We start from the raw sequence: 23,571 nt of genomic DNA, 5'->3' as shown, positions 1-23,571 counted from the left end.
TGTCGATTTGTAGGTGCCAATGGGAACAAAAAAATATGAAACTTATGTAGGAATCAAATCAGTCTTTAATATGATGTTGTGTATAGACCTGCCTCACCACCACTGGCACCAAAAAATAGTCCTCTGTTCCTGAAATTACTGTGGATTTGCACAGTTGTCCAGCTTGGTGAGAGCTAGAATTAGCCTTAGGTTGAGTACAGTGTTTATTTTTTTAGGTTGAAGATTCCCCAGATGCCTTTACTCCTTGAGATGGATTGAGATTTGTGAGTGAAATACGCAAACCCCGGGCATGTCTGCGTAGTAGGTAGGCTGGTGACTGTTACGGATTTAGAAATGGTGAAAGAAAAATGGCCAGGGAGCTTCTCGGGGGCTGGGGGTTGTTGATAACAAATACTCAGCTCAGTAGAGCTGGGAGAACAGAGCAGAAGTTCATCAGGAATCCTCCACCAGCAAGGCCTGGGGACACTGGGGGTGTCTGTGCGCTCACAACCAAGGCAGGAGTCCTTCAAAGAAAGGAAGGATCTCGGCTGGGCGCGTTGGCTTATGCCTGTAATACTAGCACTTTGGAAGGCCGAGGTGGGCAGATCACGAGGTCAGGAGTTTGAGACCAGCCTGGCCAACATAGTGAAAGACTGTCTCTACTAAAAATACAAAAAATTAGTTAGGCATGGTGGTGGGCACCTGTAATCCCAGTTACTTGGGAGGCTGAGGCAGGAGAATCACTTGAACCTGGGAGGCGGAGGTTGCACTGCACTCCAGCCTGGGTGACAGAGCAAGACTCTGTCTCCAAAAAAAAAAAAAAAAAAAAAAAAAAGGAAAAAAAGTAGAAAGGGAAGAATCTTGATTTTCCAGGAAGTGAGGGACCTGAGATAAACAGCTCAACCTACCCTACCCTACTGAAAACTACTTCCATAAAGTAATCAAGCAAACAAGAGTTTTATCTAATTAATCTTAGAGGAGAAACCAGCCTGAAGGAGGACGAAGACAGGGAAATCCTGGGAGACTCTTTGAGACTTTACCAAATTAAACGGCTTAAGTTCATGTGCCTATATTGTGTATAATACGCAGGCTGAATGTCTTTTACACTGAAGTGAAATTAACTCTGCTCTTTAAATACTGGGCAAGTGCCATAAACTGAAAGAATCTTTGTGGGGAATCAGCAAAACCAGAGAAAGGAAAGCTCATAAAGTCCAAAGGTTTGGGTTTTTGGAGCATATTTTATTTTACAATACCAGAGAATCAACATCTAATAGTAGCATAATACAAAATGAAACACCAATCTATTTAAAACGCTCATAATGGGAACTGTATTTCAAAAATGATAAGAAAACATAGTAGGAGATTTAGAGACCAGTCAATATAAATGTATAAAAAGCCCCCAAAACTCTCATTTCATCATCAATGCAAACAAAAATCATTTATAATAACATACATAAGAATACATTCACTTACATTCACAAAGTGGATTATCATTTTTATTCTTCACATTCTGAAAGGCAAGATAAATCTTCAAATTTAAGTATGTACATTTCACTTAAATTAACCAAAATATTAAAAATAGCAGCAACACTGGTCTTTAAATACGTCTAATATCACAAGAGATTGTTCACACAATATAGACTGTTTGGGTAGTTCTTTCATTATTAATATTGTTTAATATCCACATACAATTCAGAAACTCTAAGGTTCTGGTCTGATCTCTGAATAACTTAAAGTCTAGATTCAATAAATATGAAGAATAATTATAAAACACAGACTGCAGGACATTCTCAAGACCAGGGAGGAAATCATACCCAAAGGTTTTAGGGAAGAATCAGATATGAAGGCGTACAGGAAATCTGTAGGATTTCCAAGGCAAAAAGGTGTGATCTGACAAGCTCCCTGAAATGTTAACAGGCTGAGTCCAGAGAAATGTGTAAATGTCTCAAAGGCACTGTCTCCGCTTCATCCTTCCATGTTTCCTTTGAATATGGCATTTAAGTGATGAACAACTTCAGAAATTTCCCAATAAACAGGGGATAGAATATGTTCTCACCAGGAGGCAAGACACTGGATCAGGAGGTTATTTGTTTTTCAGCATTTACATTTATTCTGATGACCAAAGCCATAAAAACCAAGATTTCAACAGGATCTCATGTATTTCATCCTAGATGGTGGGAAAAGTATCTGTAGCCCAATTCTCAATGTAAGTCACTGTACCAACCTGTAACCCTATTGGCTTAGAAAGAAACCCTAAATGGGGTTACAGGAGTTTCCTCAGATCTGGATTTGGTTACAGAAGTTGCCCCTGTGACTGGGGCCTCTTTTTATATTTCAACAATTTTTCAGAAAAGGTAAATGTTTAAGTCTTTCAATGGGGTTGGACCTTTGTTTGCCTTATACTCCTACAGGTATCACTCTCTGACATTGAAATGTCAATAGTTTGTGCCTATTTTCATACCACTTCATATACTATTTCAGTCGATTCTCACACACACACACAAAACCCCAAAACTTGTGTGGAAGAAGCAAGGATAGGCATCCAAGTGCTCATTTCAAATATCTGGAAAACTGAGGTTCAGAGAGTCCAAAGTGACTTACCTATTCACAGTCACACACGAGTGAACTGGTACGGATCTTTTGCAGAACTTAGCTCTATACAATGTTTACTTACTCTGAAGAATGGGGCTTGGAAATAGTTATTTCTGAAGAATGAAGTAATTGAAGGGGGTAAATAAAAAGGGAGAAAAATGAGTTCAAGAGAAGAAAGGGAACGAGAAGTGGTGTCAGTTGGCAATTAGTATTATGAACTTTAAAATGAGCAAAGTGCATTTCACATTTAGAACACAGACATTTCAAAATATGTAATACTTAAATCTTCCAAATTGTCCTATTTTGGCCTTGATTTACTACATCTTTAAATTAATATCTGAGGCTACATCTTTATTTACTGAGGCTGCCATTGAGACATATGATGACCAAGAAATTTTTACATGAGTTCTACAATTTCCCAAGAGACTAGTGAAAATGTTCTCACCTATTCTCAGAACCCTATTCTTACCACATTTTACTTTTAGAACAATTCCATTACACACATGTATGTATGTGTGTGTGTGTGTGTGTGTATATATATATATATATATATTACTCATATGGTGGTTTTCTCAAGTGTGGGGTTTAGAAAATATCCTTAATGAATATTCTTGCTGTGTCTTTAGGACAATTAGCCTTTTTTTTTCCTCTGGAACTAAGCTGAGAAAAAGACTGCAAGAAACTTAGAGCTTTTATCGCTTTAAATCTGGATTCCAGTTGGGCAGTTGCCAGAGAAGAAAAAATTTTAAATGACTATAACAATTAATCTAGAAAGCTGTCATATTTCACACAACCTTTTCAAGAAAGTTTAGTGATTCTTAGCTTGATAGTTCCATAAAACAGAACTATAATGATTCCATAGAAAGTATTCCATTGTAAAGAAACTTATCTAGAATGATAACTTATGAATTGAAGACTTAGGCTTAATGTTCTGGTGTGTGACACTTGGAGCTATTGGCCAGTTCTTATTTTTAATCAGTAAATGTATTTTAAAGAAATAGTTGAACTAAAAAGGAGGCCATTCATGATACTGTTTTGTAACATGATAAAAATGTTGTATAAATCCCTTCGCTCCTCTTTAGGTATTACCTGTCCCAACCCATATCCTCACCCCCTTCCTTAACTTTCATACACTATAAATGCCCCCCAACAGTCTCCTCAACCCTGAATTGACCAAGTAATGCACCAAAAGGCAGATTATGCTTTGGCAAGCAGGAAATTGGACTATTCTTTGAGATTTTTCTGAGGTAGTGAGTCTTTCCTCCTCTGCTCTAATGGTTAAGAAATGTCTTGGAAGCTGAGTTAAGAGACAAGTGGAATGTTGGTCACAGTACTTAAACACTACTCTGAAATGGGTGGTTTATATGATCGGATGATTACCACTTCAGTAGAATCCTGACTGTTATGTGGAGAACTTAAAGATATCAAGATTGCCATGATGAGGATAAGCCACAGTCTCTAAAAAAGTGCTTGTCATACAGTTAGGTGCTCAATAATGTTTGAGGACTAACTGAATGTTTAAGATCTCTAACTTAGCTCAATGAGATTACAAGCAAAAACAAACATTAAAAAAACCTAGCCAACTGCAGGCTAGTATCATCAATGGCTAGCTCAATTTACCTTCTGCATGGAACTTTGGACACCTTTTAAAGTATGGGAGGACTGAGTTTAAACAGCATTGGGCATAGTATAGTGTTCAATTCCATACTGACTCAATTTATCACATACCCTCTTATTTCCATCCTGATTTCACTATCATGATGTGGTTGTGAGATTTCTATCCATAAATAACTTTTCTGAGGACAAAGTGATCCAGTCTCTCTGTTGTTCTTCAAGCTTTTCTGCCAAGCATTTAATCAAGATAGGGTCCACTTTAGAATCAAATTTATTAGCAAACCAATGTCCATCTTTGATAAGCCACCTTAATTCTGCAGCTCCATAAATACACACGCTTCGAAGGTGAGAACCAGTACAACCGGGATAGAAAAAGCCTTCGTAGTAATTCCACTTGACAAGGCGGGTCTTACTCTGCAGATCAGACACATCCTGGGCTGATCTGGAAATCTCCCCAGGAATTCCTGGAACCCGAATCAAGGTAGCCCAAAAGTGCTCATCAGGAGAGTATGTGTCTTTAGACCAGGCAAAAAAGTCTTGAATGACGGAGTTGTTGAAAATATATTTAACAAATGCTTGACTTAAAACAAAATAAGCACTGCCAACAAATATCTGAATGTTATGGGGGGGTGCTTCCTTGGAGACGTTTGTCTTTACTGGTAGCTTCACATACTCATAAGGCACCCGTCTGAGTTCGTGATGGTAAGTGAATCTTTCCAATTTACTGTTCGGGGGTTTCACTGTCTCCAACATATTTGCTCCATTGAGTTTTTTCAACTCTGACACTAATTCAAAATTTGACTTCAGGGGAAAATCTTGCCCACACAGGTTGATAACATATTTCCACTGGACTGAAGACTTCAGAAGGTCCGACAAGCAATTTAAATCAGCTTGGAGTCTGGAAATGTGGGCATATTCCACAGCCTCTAATTTAGAAGCAATGAAAATATTGGCGAAGCACTTAGCTAAATTGTTCATGGCAACTTTGAAGGAATCAGGTGCCTTACGATCATAATGGATGCAGTAAATATTGTGCTGGTTGTATATAGCATGGATAAGCCTTTCAACCATAATTGCATCTTTGTGGACAACCAAAGAATAGGCTATTGGGAAGCTTTTCTCTTCCTTTGAAACAAGCTTTTGAGCATAACCTCTTAGAGTCTGATAAATGTCACAATCACTAGTCATTGCCACAACATCATCATCCTCCAAGTCAATGATGTCCCTTCTTCTTATTTCCAGAGTCTTACCAATTTCCAAAGGCTCCTGTTCATAGATACCCGAACAGTTAACTTCATACCTGACTTCATCCTTAACATGAGTGTATCTGTTTCTTACAAAAGGCGAAGTGCTTAGGGAGTACTCAACCAAGTAAATGTCTTTTTGCGGAAAGAGCCGTCTCACGTTTAGAAGCTTTAACAAGGAGAGCAGCCATAGGGTTAAAAACAGGATGAAAACTTTCTGCTGTAGGGTATGTTTAAAATAACATTTGAATATCTTCATTCTGTAAGAGGAGAAAGAAATAATCCAGTTGGAATATTAAGAGAAAATCAGGTCAGTTTATTCAAAATCTACCACATACTAGGCAGAATGCTGGCCCCAAAGATGAATGAAACAAGGTTTTCATCCTTGAAAGAATCCAGCAATAAGCAGATGGAATTATGAAGAATGGTGGTATTTTGGGGTATTCTGTGTTAACTATACTTAATTTTGAGAGATGTTGATTTCCAAATAGACGGGAAGGTAATAAAACTCCTAAAATATAAACATAGTGTGTCTTATATTATCTGCATTTCTGCTTAGCATATTTGAGGAGGGATTGCTCTGGTTTGGGCAGAGGTCTAGAGAACTGGATGTCATTAAGAGGGCCTCAGAGATGCAAAGGACTCACCTGAGGCCAAAGGGAACATTTGTCTTGATTCTACCTCCAGATCCCGATTAGGTCTGAAGTCAAACAAGGAAAGCCCAGGGAATCCCACCTTCAGAAAGAAGGGTGGTGGGCAGACACCCAAAGGAGCTATACTAAGTATCAGAGACTGTAAAATGTATAGATAACAAAATTGGGTAAACTTGCATATTTTCCTTATTTTTTATTTTGTTAACACCCACTTCCACACAGGGATTAGCCATTTAGCCCTTAAAATAAAAAGGGCCTGATTTTTCACTGAGAGTAGTAGGTGGGGTGTAAAAACTACCTTGGGGGGGCAATTTGGCAATACCTGTTAGTTTTAAATGTACCCACCCTGAAGATCCCCTGTGTGTGCAAAGTCAAGCACAAGGAGGTTCCCTACAGTGTTCTGGATTTAGGCAAGACAGAAAATATCACAAACATCCTTGAACAGTGCATTGATTAAATTACATCCATGCTATAATATGTGAAAAGGCCTGAGACCAATCTGCATGTACATGCCAATGGAGAACAATTTCTAAGTAATACTGTGGAATAAAAATAAGCAAAATGCAGAAGCATGTATAGTATGCTTACATGTCTATACATACAAAGAACATACACTAGCAAACTTTTTTTTTCTCTCTTTTTTTTTTGGAGACAAGGTCTTCCTCTGTCACCCAGGCCAGAGTGCAGTGGTACAATCATGGTTCAATGCAGCCTTGAACTCCTGGGCTCAAGAGATCCTCCTGCCTCAGCCTCCTGAGTAGCTGGCACTGCAGGTGTGTGCCACTATGCCCTGCTAATTTTTTCTTTAGTAGGGATGGAGTCTCACTATGCTGCCCAGGCTGGTCTTGAACTCCTGGTCTCAAGTGATCCTCCTACTTCAGCCTCCCAAAGTGCTGGGATTACAGGCATGAGCCACCACCCTCAGCCTAAACTTTTTCTTAAAGGACCAGGTAGTAAATATTTTTGGCTCTGTGGGCCATACTGTCTCAGTCACAACTACTCAGCTCTGCCTGTTGAGGTGGGAAAGCAGCCACAGATTATATTTCAATGAGTGGGTGTGGCTGAGTTCCAATAATACTTTATTTACAAAAACAGGCAGCTGGCTGGATTCAGCCCACAGCTGTAGTGTTTCCAAAAGGATATTGTATACACACAATGCTGGTAACAGGAGTTGCTTTGCAAGGTAGAGTGGGAAAGGACTGAGGACTGGGGCCTAGGTAGGAGAAGGATTTACTTATCACTGAATATCTTGTAGTATCATTTGCATTTAAAAATGATTATATTACTTTTTCAGATGAAAACAGGCTGACTAGGAGGAGGGTACAGATGTACTTATAGGGAGCAGCAAGAAGGGCCGCCCAGGAAGTACTAGCCCAAGGGTCCAGGACAGGAAGGCTGGCAGAGCTCCTAGGGCTGCTTCAGGAGGTTCAGATACTGAGAACTGGTGGGGTCTGAGTGCCCATGTGCAATTTCCTAACATATCTCAATAAATCTTAAATGGAAGATATAATCATTGTATCCAATTTCATTCAAGAGAATTGCCAAGAACTTGGAACCCAATTTAATTTTGTAGATTTCATCTATACAGACGAATTGACAAAACTCTCCCCTGGGAATGAGATCCCAGGTTCTTCCTCATTCACCTCCACTTAAATCCCTCTCTTTAAAGAACCACACCTTCACCACCATGAACTGTACTGCAGAATCCCACCTCTCCAGCCACATCTCGTCTCTCCTCTGTGGACTGCCCCAGGCTTCTATCCTCAGCTCACTTCTCTTCTCCTGCATTATTTGCCCCCTACCTGTAGATTCCACCTTCCACACTGATGCCTTTCCATATTCCAGCACCTTTCCCTCCACCCCTCACCTCTTGCCCAAGCCTCAGAGGTGAACCTCCAGTTGCTGGATGGACATCACCGCCTGATATCCCGCAGGCACTCAGCCTCCACGAGTCCAAAACTGAACTCGACATCCTCACCTCACCTGCGTCTTCTGTCTCAATATATGGTGAGACCATCCACTCATGGGCCATGTTTGAAACTACAGTTACCCAACTTGTCCCTTTCACTCATACCCATGTTAACACATCACCTCATAAATGTGCCTCAAATTCATCATTTCTTCTCCATCCCCACTGCCAAGTCCAGACAGCATCTTTGCTGCATCAGCACCCAGGTTAAGAGACTCCTGGTCAGGCTCATGGCCCTGGGTCTCTTGACTGGTCTCAGCTTTTTGCTCCTCCAAAGCACACTGAACAGAGTCCCATCACTCAGGCTCAAGGCCAGGGTGCTTGCTAGTTGTTCTAAAGCTGTGGAAAACTGTCCCCACTCCCCTGCCCGACGCACAAGGCAACTCACTGCAACTCCAGAAGCCTGGGCACATGTGTAGAACTGGGTGTTGCAGTACAGTAGAAGACTAATCAATCCCAAATGGTGTGTGTGTGTGTGTGTGTGTGTGTGTGTGTGTGTGTGTGATTGTCTTAATTCATGGTTATTAGGCATAAATAGTATATAGCTTACAGAAATGGCTAGAATTGGAAGGGGTCTAACTCAAAGTAAATTTTGGCTATTTCTTTTCTCACTTTTAGTCCATGGAGTCTCTAATTAACGTTACTACTTCCCCCTGACACCACAGTAGTAAAAAGAAAAGACCTCATGTTCTAAAGAGATTTACCAAGTCTTGCAGAGTTGTCATGTCATTTAACTATCATCTTCACACTTACATAAAAAGACCTGCCTTGTCACTCATTTCCAGGGCCTCTTCTGCATCCAGGCATCCTTGCCCTTCCTGAGAAGGCCTGGGGCACACACATCCTGACTCTATCCTGGTTGGGAGAGTCTGAGTTGAGCAGAAGGCCGTGGTTGCCTGCCCAGAGATAGAAGGTCACAGGACATCCAGGGAATGAAGGGGTGGGAGGCACCCAGTGAGAAGTCCTTTGGAAACTGGCGCTGGGGCCCACATCTGAGAACCAGGAATGACAGGGAATTTCAAAGAAAGAAGGGTAGGAAAATGGGACAGCCCCTGCACCTCGCTTTCTGACACACCTTTGTCCAAGGCATCTTTAAGGGGGAGAATTTGTGTTGGGGTCAGCCTTTGATATCCTTTGAAAGGAGTAGCCCTCTTCAATATTACCCTGACCCAAATCAAAATAAAACCCCTTCACTTGCTTACCATGGCCAGAAATTCCTCCCTCCCTCCCTCCCTCCCTCTTTCTTTCTTTCTTCTTTCTTTTTACTTTAAGTTCTGGGATACATGAGCTGAACATGCAGGTTTGTTACGTAGGTATACATGTGCCATGGTGGTTTGCTGCACCTATCAACCCATCATCTAGGTTTTAAGCCCTGCATGCATTAGGTATTTGTCCTAGTGTTCTCCCTCCCCTCGCCCCTCACCCCCCATAGGTCCCGGTGTGTGTTGTTCCCCTCCCTGTGTCCATGTGTTCTCATTGTTCAACTCCCACTTATGAGTGAGAACATGCGGTGCTTGGTTTTCTGTTCCTGTGTTAGTTTGCTGAGACTGATGGTTTCCAGCTTCATCCATGTCCCTGCAAAGGATATGAACTCATTCTTTTTTATGGTTGCACAGAAATACCTTTAACTGAAAAGCATTCCTTTCCCCCAAAGAGGTGTGTAGGTACAAAGCCACTTGGTATGGAGTTTCTGTCAAATCCTAAAAGGGGATGTTGGCCTCTTCCCAGCTGCGATGGGCACTAATAGTGAGGGGAATACTGGCAGGAGGTTGGAGAGGACCACGGGTCCCCAACCTTGGTTCAGCTGGCTTTGGCTTCGTCTGAAAAAAACATCTGCATAACACCCTTGGGCCCCTCCCACTGGGCTCTGCAGGGGGTACACCCCCAGAGCAGCACAGCCCCAGGGGACACAAGTTGCAGGGGGTGGAGGAACTGGGTCTGACCAGAGTCAGCTGGGCTAAGGCTGGCTGTTATGTTGGCCACATGGTTCCTGGGAAACCAGGCTAGCAATGTCACCTTCTGCAAACACCACACTCAGCACTTTCCCTCTTAAAGCTTTATGGGCAGGAAGTAGGCAAGTGTTTTGCTGCCAGGAAGTGGTCTTACAATTACATTACAAATAATGCCCCACCCACGGGAGAAGCAGTATTTCTCCTTCTACCTGCCCGGGTAGTCAAGGAGGTCTGACCTGTTGCAGAGTTTATTGCCACATAGGCGCAAGTTCCTAGTGATGACAGAACTGAAAAAGCTGTAGCAAGGTTTGATAGCTGTAACTCAGGTGAAATATCGTCTATAATAATTCAGTAAAAACCTACTCCTCACTAAAGTCCCAATAGGAATGTTGAATGAAGCATTTCCCTCAAACCATGTTCTTCTCCCAACCCATCCAGGCATTGTTGGAGCCCTCAGGGAAGCAGCAAGAACAGAGAGGTGCACCCCAGCTAAGTGGACATGACCACATTCAGGGACATCCCAGCTAGGTGGGCACAACTGTATTCAGGGCTAAATGGCTACAACCATTAGCGGCTCTTCAACTCACTCTTCTTACCTTAGCAATTAAAAAACCTAGGACTGTCAAAGAAGTACAGATGCTTCCTTTCCCAGGGAAGAAAGGGGAATGGTACATCAAGAATGGGAGGAAGGAGATTGAGGAGAAAAGAACTGAGTAAGGTTGAGTTTAGGGACCAAGAATGCCTGCGCTTTTTTCAGGAACAGGTTGTGGGGCACTGGGGAGAGAGGAAGAAAGGATCTGGGCTTCAGGATGCCACAGACCTAGGGCTTGAGTCCCTGGACAAACTCTTAGTAGCTGTAAGACTTTGATCAAACTATTTAAGCTCTCTCAAGGCCAGTTTTCTTGTTAAAATTGGGGCTGGACTGCTCTAGGAAAACGTGGCCAGACTGCTTTTTAAAGCAGCTCCATGATCCTGTTCCTCCTCACCGGGCACGACCTCCCAACTGGGGTCTCCAGCTACCCCCACGCTGGTGCTTTCTGGCTGACAGAGGTTTCAGACCTCCCTGGGATGCAGCTCCCAGAGGGATGGGCAGGCCGCCATCTTTGCTGTTTTGCAATTTCACTGTTGATACCTGCAGGTACTGGAAAATCTGAGGTTAGGGACTTCACGGTTTCTTTAAAGATCCTGCCCAGACCTGTGGCTTACTGTCCTGTTTTTCAATCTACCTCCTATTTCTCCACAAAGTCTCAACAAATTCAGTATTTTAGAATTAGTGCCTGAATGCCTCCATGTAATGCTCTTTATTAATTTTATGGATATTCATCCCTCAGTATATGCAGAGGATTCATTCCAGGGCCCCCGTGGGCCCTAAAATCTACGTACACTCAAGTCCCACAGTCAACCCTGAGGAACCTAGTATGGGAAAAGTTGGCCCTCCATACACGTGGGATTTGCATCCTGCAAATACTATATTTTCAATTTGTATTTACTTGAAAAAAAAAAACAAACCTGTGTATAAGTGGACCCCCTGAAGTTCAAACCTGTGTCGTTCAAGGGCCATACTGTAGTTATTATTAATGTAGAATCATTCAATAAAGAGTTGTCACTAGGAGCAGTGTTCTAAGTACTCTAGATGTAATTCAATCCCCTCAAGAGATCGATGAGGTAGGTACTACTGTTATCCCTCTTTTATAAGAAAGGAAACTGAGGCACTGTAAGGCAACTAAATGCCCAAGGTTACAGTTCTAGAAAGTGTTTTAAATGGAACCTGAACCCAGAGAGTCTTGCTCCAGACTTGCACTTTTAACCCTTTATGCAATACTGTCTCTTGGAATATAAAGAAAAAATTCTCCGTATTTCCCGCAACAGTTTTAGCACTTGACTAAATTTTCTCATTACCATGTCTTCTCTAAATGTCCTAGAACAGGAACAGGAATGGACTCCAAACATGGTCAAGGAGATCTTCCACCCTGTTTAAGAGGTGATTTCCATGGAGAATGAGCCTGGAGGAATGCTGGGTGAGGAATCACATTCCATTTCTGTAGTCAGAGGCTGAGACCGATCAATGAGCTAATGAAGAGATTAGTCAGTCTTCCAGCCCATAGAATCAATTCAAGGAAGAGAAAGCCAGCTCATCCTGAGGGATTCTGCCATCAGTTACTCCTGTCCCGTATCCTGTCACCGATTATTTTATTGGTTCATTTGTTCTTATAGTTATCTGTGACACAATTTAAGCACAGAGAATTGCTAATTGTTTTAGAAAACTTTCCAGGTGAAATTTCTCTTCATGCGGAAAATATTCCCTCTTCAGGCCACCTTAAAGTTCTTAAACTTTGTATTATTACATATCAGTTTGAGAAATAGGATATGAAGAGCTTATTGATCTATAAATATCGGGGATTTTGCTTCTGTCTAAAGGCTTACTAAGAAGAATCATCAGTTAAGAAGATCAATATAAAGACGAACTCACTAAAAAGCATCCTGATCTAGTTGAATAAGCTAACATCCTGCTATTGCAGCTCCTTGATTTCAATGAAGTCACTGATTCTCCCTTGGTGACTCGCTCATTGCCAAGCCCAGGGGATGTTCTGGAGTGAGACCATTAGGTGGGAGGATGATTCAGTCAGATGCAGTTCCTCGACACTCCCACAGCACTCCAGGAGTCATGCCGAGGAGCAGAAAGACAAGTTTCTTGCCTAGATGACCTTATATTCTTATTGTTCTAGAGGAAAGATTGCAAAAGCAAGTAATAATCAGATTGCGAGCAGGTAAACATAGCAACTATGTAAAACACAAAGAGAGGTATGACTCAGTTAGAAATCCAATACAAATTGAGGACAAGCATTTCTCAAATAATAATAAGATATGGCCTCTAAAAGGAAAATAAAAAGATTTTCCATTCCTTTTTATAAAGTAAACACTTTCAGGCCGGGCACAGTGGCTCACACCTGTAATCCCAACACTTTGGGAGGCTGAGGCAGATCGGCCTGAGTGCGGATCACCTGAGATTAGGAGATCGAGACCAGCCTGGTCAACATGGTGAAAATCCGTCTCTACTAAAAATACAGAAAATTAGCCGGGCGTGGTGGTGCATGCCTGTAATCCCAGCTACTTGGGAGGCTGAGGCAGGAGAATTGCATGAACTCAGGAGATGGAGGTTGCAGTGAGAAGAGATCATGTCAGTGCACTCCAGCCTGGGCAAGGCAAGATTCAGTCTCAAAAAAAACCCAAAAAACCAAAACCAAAAAACCAAAAACCAAACAAAAAAACCAAACCACTTTCATTAAAAAAAAAAAAAAAAAATCAGAAAAGTCCAAAAACGAAAATAAAGCTCACCAGGGGCCCACTACCTAGCAATAACATTTTGTAGACAGTATGTCCTTCCAGACTGGTTTTAAGAAACACATTTTTTTTTTTTTTGGCTTTGCTTTATAATAGTATCACTAGATAGGCACTATCTTATCTGTTTCTTTCATTTCACAATATACTATGAACAAGTCCTAACCTAAACTGGGTCTGTCAATTATTACAGAGTAAACAAATCCTAACAGAGGTAAACATACTTTTCTATGGGAAAAAAACCATTCAAATAATATAATTCATGTATCTAGGTCTTCTCCACCAATGCTTAATTAATAAACCCACAGTTCCTGAAGAAGCCCAGAAGTGCAATATTAAAACTGAAAATAACTTTAAAGGTGATTGAGCCCATATTTCTTCTCCTCTAAATGTTCCTAGCCATCATTTAACCCCATCTCATTCCTGGGGTGCTGGGAACACCTTTCCCCCTTTACATAGGTGTCTTGGTTCATTCCTGCTGCTATAACGAAGTATCTTAGACTGAATCGTTTAGAAACAATAGGCATTTATTTCTCGCAGTTCTAGAAGCTGAGAAGTCCAAGATCAAGGCACAGATTTGGTGTCTGGTGAGGGCTGCCCTCTGCTTCCAAGATGGTGCCTCGCTGCTGTGTTCTCATATGGCAGAGGGCAGAAGGGGAAAGGGCGGGGAGGGGTGAATGAGCTCCCCCAAAACATCCTTTATAAGGGCACCAGTCCTATACCTTAGGGCTCTACCCTCATGATTTAATCACCATCTATAGGCCCCACTTCTTAATACTCTCACACTGGTGATTAAATTTCAACACATGAATTTTGGGGAACACAGACCATAGCAATATCTGTCCATCCAACTGCCCTCTATTGAGGGATTGGACAGAGGAGGGATGCCCAACCGCCCCTATTCAGGTCCCTCACAGTGGCATTCGGTCCAGCCTGGCTCCACACCCCACTCCATGGAGCCTGCTCTGGCTGAAGTCAACAAAAGCCTTCATGTTGCCAGAGTCAGTGACACATACCTGTCCCTTCCTAGTGATCGATGCTAAGAGAGAGATAGCACTATTTGCATGATCTTATTCACTGTTCTTTTTTTTTTTTTTCAGACAAGGTCTCACTCTGTGACCCACGCTGGAGTGCAATGGCACAATTTAGGCTCACTGCAACCTCTGTCTCCCAGGGTCAAGCGATTCTCCTCTCCTGTCTCAGCCTCCCTAGCAGCTGGGATTACAGGCACCCGCCACCATGCCTGGCTAATTTTTTGTATTTTTAGTAGAGACGAGGTTTCACCATGTTGACCAGGTTGGTCTACAACTCTTGACCTCAGGTGATCCACCTGTCTTGGCCTCCCAAAGTGCTGGGATTACAGGCATGAGCCACCACACCTGGCCTCTTATTCACTGTTCTTATACTCCATTCAATTATCCTATACTCCATTCAGTAAATCTATGAGATAGGTACGATTATCATTATCCTTATCTTTCAGATTGAGAAATCAAGTCAGAAGATAAATAACTTACCTTAGTTCATATAGCTAGTATATTGGAGGAGCAAGGATTTTCAACTATGGTCCAATTTTCAACTATGGTCCAATTTCGGAGCCTACACTACTAACCACAATTCAAGACTGCCTTTCCAGTCTCCTGGCAGTAGTAGCACCTGTTGGTTCTACATCCAAAATGTATTTCAAATCCACCCACCTCTTTTCACTCCATGGGAACCACTCTAATCCAAGCTAGCATCAACTCTTGCCTAGATACAAAATAACCTTACCTGGCTTCCCTTGCTTTCCTCTAATCCATTCTCTGTACTGTAACCAAAATGATTTTTTAAACATACAAGTCAGATCACTGCCCCTCCCTAATCCCACTCCCTACATCTAAAACCCTTCACTGGGATTTCATGTCACGTAGAATAAAACAAGAAATGCTTTTCATGACCATAAAGGCCCAGGCAGTTCCCATGGCTGCCTTACTCTACAAGTTCATCTTATTCTACTCTGTCTTTCTCATAAAACTCTAAGCAACACCAGCCTTCTAAAAGTTCCTAGAACATCCTAGTCTCTTCCTTGCCTAAGGACCTTTGCACCTCCTGTTCTCATGTCTAGACTACTTTTCCTGGATCCTGGCATGACCAGGTGCTCCAGGAAAAGAAACAGATTTTCCTCAGGTCCTCTCTGATAATTCTTTTGTTTTTGAGGGAGTCTCGCACTGCCGCCCAGGCTGGAGTGCAGTGGTGCGAACTCGGCTCACTGCAACCTCCGCCTCCCAGATTAACCCTTCTTAAATCTCTCTCCTATCACGCTCCTTGTTTTCTTCTGAGCCCTTGCTACAAGGAATAGTTACTTAACTTGTTTATTACTTGTCTTGAGACAGAAACATAAGGTCTGTGAAGGCCTCACTCTCTACTTTACCCCCAGTACTGAAGACATCCATACCTGGCACAGGGTAGTTGCTCAATGGGACAGAGTCAGAAGACCTAAGCTCTAGTCTAGGCTCTGCCACCAAAAATTCTTCAAGGACCCTAGCATATCACTTAATTTTGGCAAGTCTTTCTTTCCCATGTGTTAAATGGCATAATGTTTTTTCTATCCCACAGTGCAAGTGTGAAAGTCTTATGATGTAATGCATGTGAAAGCCATGGGGAAAAAGACAACTTTGGTATGCAAATGTCAGGTATGAGGACCTCCACAAGAGGAATGGTTTCTTGGGAAAACTGAGAAAGAGTCAACATGTTTTAAGTTGGTTTTACTTTTCTAAAACAGTACATTCATTATTCCCTTCATTCTGACATTCTAATTATTATTGGGTTTTCACTACTTGACAGCATTCTTTTTTGTTAATATCTGGAGTATAAATTGTTCCTAAAGTTTCAGAATTATGTAGACATACACCTGTCTTGGATTTTGAGAGACAGAAAGCAGTGTAGTTAGTCTTTATAGTTGTTTTTCTCCCCAGTATGCTCGATATTTTTCGAAAGATTAATAACCAAAAAATTTATTTAAAAGACAGCCAAGAGCACATACAACTAGTTTCATGCAGAGTTACAATTGGCTAAACATGGTCTGTAAGCTTATGTGTTGCAAAAGCTATAAACTTTTCCCATAAGTTCATTATCTTTTACGGGCAATTCTCCAGATATTGCAAAACTGCAATGACTTGTTCTTGCATCTCTGTTTGGCAAAGTCATCCCTAAGGACCATGTAACCCACAAAGCAGTACTGAGAATTCTGCAGCAATGTGAATACACAAACACACCCTCATACAGGGCCTTTGCCAGTGTTCTGTCACTCAGATCAAACATCAATGAGACTGGCTCAGCAAAGTGCATTGGGATGCCCTCATCTAAAGGAGCTCTGTTTGATGTCCCTGTGGAATGTATGACGACTGACAGCTTTCTCTCTAGGCCTGCAATTATGAACGTCATCATCTTCTTTAAATAAAGGACTTCTTTACCTGCAAGATTTGGAGAACAGAGACCTAAAGGAAAACATTGAGCATGAAAATAATTCTATCAACCACCTCTATAGATTATAATTCTTCTAGCTAGAAACTTTACTGGATCCTCTCACATTTGGGCAGAAATAAGGGACTTGTAAGATTACACGGGAAATGAGCAACCCACATCAAGAAGTATATACTCAGGCATAGACCTCTCAAGGTCATTGGAAATCTGGGCTGTAGCAATGTAACAACAACAACAACAACAACAAAAGCACAGAATTCAGCCACGGTCACACCAATTGGGAAACAGTAGACTTGATTCTGGGCTTTATTTCATCTGGTCCACAGGGCAAATATCAAAAGCTGATTGTGTGTGTATCTAGCTGGGCAAAGCTACATGGCTAAAAAGTCTTTAGCAGGAAGTGTAAAGGGCCACATACAATGAAACTGAATGAAAAGTTTTTGTTTTGTAATAGATTGTGACCCTCAACAGGGAGTAAAACATCAACAGTTTTTCTCTAAAGAAAATTCTAAAAAATATCAGAAGATGGTGAATTTCAAAAATAGTTATGCCTTCAAATTTCAGTTTGATGACAAAGCTCACATGAAATGTTTGCTTCTTTTTAGATGTAAAGGATTATGAAAAAGGGGTGAATGAATGAATGCATTAGATCTTTGCCTCTCAAGCTTCATCAAACAAAGAGGTTTCATTCCTTCTTGGGATCCCCGTCTTCTCTGCCCTTCTTACTTAGCTTGACACAACACAAAGCCAAACTACATTTTATGTTTCAGATTCTAAGTTAAAAATATGGGTTGAGAATATTTTGACTTCTTTTTCTATAAAATAGAAAAACTGAATTGAAAAACATGTCTATTTTTGAAAATGTATATTTATCGTACTAAAAAGAAAATAACTTTCTCCACCTAATATCTACATGGTATGCTTTTTTCCCCCTCAGAAATTTCTGGAAGCATTTATTTTGGTATTATATGGCTAACTCCATATTTTTTAACTGGCCAAAACTAATTCCTCAAAGATCCCATGGCTAGCTGAAGAGGTATGGGTAACTAATTTCTACACGTGCATTTAAAGCAGAATCTCCAATGTCCATCACAGAGGCAGCACAGGGATAAACAGACGTGAATCAAGGGTTTTTTTTTTTTGTTGAGACAGAGTCTTGCTCTGTCGCCTAGGCCGGAGTGCAATGGCATGATCTTGGCTCACTGCAAGCTCCGCCTCCTGGGTTCATACCATTCTCCTGCCTCAACTTCCCAAGTAGCTGGGACTACAGGCGCCTGCCACCACGCCCAGCTAAGGTCTGTGAAGGCCTCACTCACCACTTTACCCCCAGTACTGAAGGCTAATTTTTTGTGTTTTTAGTAGAGACGGGGTTTCACCGTGTTAGCTAGGGTGGTCTTGAACTCCTGATCTCGTGATCCACCCAGCTCAGCCTCCCAAAGTGCTGGGATTACAGGCATGAGCCACTATGCCTGGCCAAATCAAGGGTATTGATGTTAGAAATGGTCTGAGGCCAGAACACACTCTTCATGAATGGATTAGACACCCTGAGTTTAAAATCATCACCCTTAAAACCCTCAGTTTTAAGTCATGAGAAGAGCTTGCTTGTTTGTTTTCTGGGTTCTTCCAATATGGTGGGAAGCTCAGCTAGAGACTTCAACATGCTTCTGCACTTCCACTGAAAAACTCAGGACTGGCAGTTCTTGGCATGACTTCATCATTTAGCTAAGATCTGTGTGTTTCTTGGCTTAAAATGTACATATTGCTCTCAGATCTTGTGTGCATATTAGACACAATAAAATTAAGACTCAGGAATTCAAAAATTAAGTTAAAAGGATGGAAGAAATAAAAATCTGCAGTGCTTGGGAAAATTCTGCCACAATACGAATTTCAAAAGCAGAGATTTCAACCTACCAAAAGTCAAATGTAGAAATGATTCCAGAAAGCTCTCCAACCGCCATCTCCTACAAGGATCCCTTCTGGCGATGGTTTTAATTAAGTTAACAGATCTTTTTCAACATGTAGGTTTTATTTCAGGTTAATAAAATGTAAAAAGATTGTTTAGTTTACTAAGAGTCTAAGCCAACTTATATGTCAACTGTATACAAGGCAAAAATAAAAACCAGACTCTTCAGATTTTCCAACAGATTATGATGTTAAAACAGTATGGTCTGGTGCCAGCATAAAGACAGATCTGTGGGATAAAATCCAGAAACAGATCCATAGGTAAGGGTTTTTATATATGGCTCTGGTAGAGAGCCAGTTGCCTTCCAACATCCATCCGCTCTTCTTTACTAAGAGAACCCTTATTGTTGGTGGTAGAAACACGTCTCTCGAAAAGACTTTTCTCTAACTTCTATTGTATAGGAATAAAATATAATGTGAGATTTTGGGAAAGTTTTCCTAAAGGGGCCTGATTCAGGTAGGAGGTATGCCATTTTGTTCTTTCTTTTCTTCTTCTTCCACTTCCACTTTTCTGCCTGGAACTCCAACATGATGGCTAGAGTTGCAGCACCCAACTTGAGACCATGAGGAACAGACCAAGAGAATATCAGAGATACCAGGATACCTCAGCCTCCATATCCTCAAGCTACTGAACCAACGCCAGCAAACACCCACTTTGAATTCTTGTTATATGAGAAAAGTAAGCCCTTATATGTTTAAGTAACGTGCACTTTGAAAGATGACCGTAGGAAAAGGAAATGCTTAACTAACATATACATACGCACGTCCAGGAGCCAAATTAAATTTAAATCAGATTAAAGTGGCTACTTATACAACAGTACCTTCCTATATATAGCCAAGTGCAAAATAATGTGTCTTAAATGATACTGAACTTCTCATCCATCTATATTTAGAGGCAGATGGAGGCTTTAGGTAAACATCTGAAGGAAAGCAGATGCCAAGATTTACCAAATTAACTCTGATGTTGGCAAGAACTGTGCAGTCTGCTCGCCATGCCTCAGTTAAGCACTCTTTAGCTTATGGCAAACCTCCTCTGTGTATGGTTTCTAGTCATAGGCAGGGGACAGGTCACATAATCCCTGAAGGTCACTTGCAGTTGGGCTGTCTTCTTGAGAGCGTGTTATGTAACAGGGGACTTTGGAACCTGCTTTTCAACAAATAGCTATCAGTATCATGTAGATATCAACTCAACAAGTACCATGTTGAATAGTTCTGAGCCACCCCTGAATGTGCCCCTTTTCCCTCCAGTTGCTGCTTGACCCCATTCCTCTTCTTTCTGCCCCACACTGAACCCCCTCCACGTTACCTTCCTGCTTTACTTCTGTGTACATCATACAGGTTTAGAATTTAAAGCTAATGGTTCTGAACTGAAGTCCTGAGTCTGCTGCTAATAAGATGTCATTAATCTAGTAGCCTTCCGCCTCCTCATCTGTGAAAGAGGAACAAGGGCACTGACTCACATGGTTACCGTGATGACTAAATGAGCTAATGCACTGGGCACATTTTAGCAGGAAAAACAGCCTGGCGCAGGGCTGGATGATGGTAAGGGATCAAAAGCATTTGAAGCAGCCCAGTATCATTGACCAGTGGCCATTCTGTAAACAAGGACTGGGCTTCAGCTTCAGCATGCTACATGTACTCCCGCACTCAGACACCATCTCCAAAGGCAACAGCCATGGATTTCCTCTGGGTAGATTGGTGCAGAAACATCAAAGGCTTCCACGATTCTCATGGTCAAGGAAGAATCAGACAAGGGCCCACTTGTACTATTTTTACAGTTTTTCTTCAGGTTTGACGTATTTTCAAAATAAAAATGGATTTTTTAAAAAAAGAGAATCATAGGGATAATGGGGAGAGGACAGAATGAAAGTGCTTTAAATCTCTGCCTCATATTAGGATTCAGGCAATACAATTTTAGTAGCACAGTTTTGAATATTTTTTAGGTCTAGTGTCATGCTGTCTTCTTGCTATAACCTATACTTTCCAAGTATTATCTGGTTCACTTCTTTGTTATAAAAATAACTTTTCTTGTTTCTTATTTATGAATTAGTTGATGAACATATTCCTTTTTTTCTATTATGGTGGTGAAATATACATAACATTTACCACTTTAGTCAATTTTAAGTGTACAGTTCAGTGGCATTAAGTACATTCATATTGTTGTGCAACCATCACCACAATCCGTCCACAGAACATGTTCATCTTCCCCAACTGAAACTATACAAATTAAACACCAACCCCACAGTCTCCTGCTTCTGCACCCTGCCAACCACCATTCTACTTTCTGTCTCTATAAATTTGATTACTCTAGGCATCTATATCATAGGAGTCAAACAATATTTGTCCAATATTTGACTGGTCTATTTTGCTTAACATGTCTTCGAGGTTCATCCATGTTGTAGTGTGTGTCAAAATTTCTTTCCTTTTTAAGACTAAATAATATTCCATTGTATGTATACATTACATTTTGGTCATCCATTCATCTGTCAGTGGATACTTGCTTCACTTCCATCCTTTCAGCTGTTGCGAATAATGCTGCTATGAACATGGGTGTACAAATACCTGTTTGAGTTCCTGCCTTCACTCTTTTGAGAATAGCCCCTATATAAACCTTATATTCTTAGATACCCAATTTCTATCCTGGTTGCCCATCCATCCCACAAACATTTACTGTGTGCTTGCCATGTGTTAGGGAGGCACTGCGTTAGATTCTGGAGAGATGCAACTAGAAACTCTACTGCCTGCACAAATGCAGAGAGAAATAAACAGTGAGGTCCTAGGTAACTGATAACACAATCCAAGAAATCCCACTTATTTTGTCACATTCACATTTGAATTTCTTTTCTATAGAAATTTTCCAGAAAAGACAAGTCATTAGCTAGCATTTGGATTTTTTTTTTTAAATTCAGGGATTTTCTTGCCATGATGTTGAATTCATGTTCAATTCAATGAAAGATGTTCGATTCAATGTTCAACATCAGTTGAAATGATGTTCTTCCTTTCTGAGGATCTCTTCTCCAGTTCTGCATCCCATCTTTCAGCTCTACAATCATTCTATTAATGTTTTTCTCACATTGTAACTTTGCATCCTAATTGGTGTCTACCTTGTGTATCATTCCATTTCTTTCTTCTGACACATCTGCCATATGTCTCTCTGAACTTGCCAGCCTCAGAGGAGGGCAAGAGGGTTGCTGGAAAGGCTAAAGGAAGAAGGAACCTGGTAGAAGGTGATGGCTGGGCAGAATGAGCTCCTCCTTGTTCCACTGAGGTAGAATGTGGGGCTGTAGAGAAAGGACACAGCACAAATATTGCAAATATGCTGCAGTGACACAGACAGCAGGAGAAGGAAGGAAAAAAGGAGCCTTGCAAATCACAGGAACTCTGCTAGGTGTTGTTCCTTCTGGTCCTGGGCCGAACTGTCCACCCTCTGCTGCAGTCTGAACGAGCTGCTCTCGAGTGGACTGTCCAGATCTTGCAGATGACCATGAGAAGTGTCAGGGCTTGCGGACTCTTGGAAACAGGTCTAACCTACCCAAGAGGTCTAACCTACCCAAGAGCAGACAGGCTGACTGGACAAGCCCGGGAACAGCCAAGAAGCAATTCCTGCCAAAGGGTCATCCTTGCCAGTTTTCCCCTTAACTAGATTAGAAAAAAGCCCAGAAGACCCACAAGAGAAGATGGGGTTGCACAGGGGAGGGAAATGAAAAGAACAGAAGAGCCGGAAGCACAGAGGATTCCTGGGGAAGGAGTTAAGAATATGCCACTCCAAAATATGCCACTGCGATACTGACTTTTGAATTAAGGGTACTTGAAAAATAGCAGGTACAAGACCATTCTGCCCTTCGTGCTGTTTCTTAAAAGCAGGAGATGAAATCCTTATGTGAAATGAGAATGTTGACAGACAGTCTCCTTAACAGTCTTGTCAAGGACAGAAAGCTGTGGCCGAGAAAAATTTGTACAAACTTCTGTTACACAACCCTTATCCTCCTACCCGCTTCTCCCAGTTAACTACCCTAGCCCAGGCCTCTTTTTGCCTTGCTACATTTTCATAATTTCCTACTCTTTCTCCAATCCACTATATAAGTGTTCAATTCTCACTGCATCTCTGGGGCTTCATTTCCTTATGAGGGCTCCCCTGTCTCATAAGACTTACATTAAATAAATGTGTGTGCTTTTCTCCTGTTGATATTTCTTATGCCAAGTTAATTCTCAGGCCCAGCTGAAAAACTGTAAGAGTGTAGAGGCAAATTTTTGCCTCCCCTACAATACAGATTTACTTGAGACTACAGAGAACTTTATTATCACCAGGTGCTTTTTCAATTTTATTTATTTATTGTTGATTTGCTTACTATGGCAGGGCAGCACATGGCATCAAAAGAGGTTTGGAAGCATTTTGGAGCATCTTGGAGAAGGAGAGCGGCTGGATTTTATTGAGATGTTGAGGTTTGGTTTAAGGGCTGGAATTTCACTGTGGGTGGGGTTTGGGAGAGGCTTGACTAGGATTGGATAAGGATCATGATATAACGGTTTAGGACTCCAGGTAATTTTTCATGTTCTAGAAGCCATGGCTAAAAGCACTCCTGCCACAGAGTTGTTCTGCCTTTTGCCTTTAAAAACGATTTTCTGCCATTATATTACCTAATTATACTCCTTTAAGAATCATGTATGAGCAACATTTTAGGGTTTTTTTTTTTTAAATTAAATAACCTGAATCTCTTGCTTACATCTAGACTTTAGCACAAAACTCTTAGGTTTTAGAGCTTGGGGGAGGTAGGTAAAGCAGAGAAAAATTACAAGGCACAATTTTT

At 41.3% G+C, this 23,571-nt stretch overlaps 1 protein-coding gene across 5 annotated transcripts in view; it reads right to left on the bottom strand.

Moving 5' to 3' along the window:
* Positions 1–1,197: 1,197 nt before the first annotated feature.
* GCNT4 (glucosaminyl (N-acetyl) transferase 4) overlaps positions 1,198–23,571 on the bottom strand; it is a 28,535-nt gene continuing 6,161 nt past the window's right edge. For all 5 annotated transcript variants that reach the window (XM_023207990.2, XM_023207987.2, XM_023207986.2 and 2 more), the window contains one exon: positions 1,198–5,689. In XM_023207990.2, coding sequence (XP_023063758.1) covers positions 4,327–5,688 — 1,362 coding nt within the window. In that variant the 5' untranslated portion in view covers position 5,689 and the 3' untranslated portion in view covers positions 1,198–4,326. The remainder of the gene's footprint in view (positions 5,690–23,571) is intronic.

Source organism: Piliocolobus tephrosceles, chromosome 4 (genome assembly GCF_002776525.5).
Source record: "Piliocolobus tephrosceles isolate RC106 chromosome 4, ASM277652v3, whole genome shotgun sequence".
NCBI lineage: Eukaryota > Metazoa > Chordata > Mammalia > Primates > Cercopithecidae > Piliocolobus > Piliocolobus tephrosceles.
Note: the sequence above shows the minus strand (reverse complement) of the source record. Positions and strands in the feature narration are given on the sequence as shown.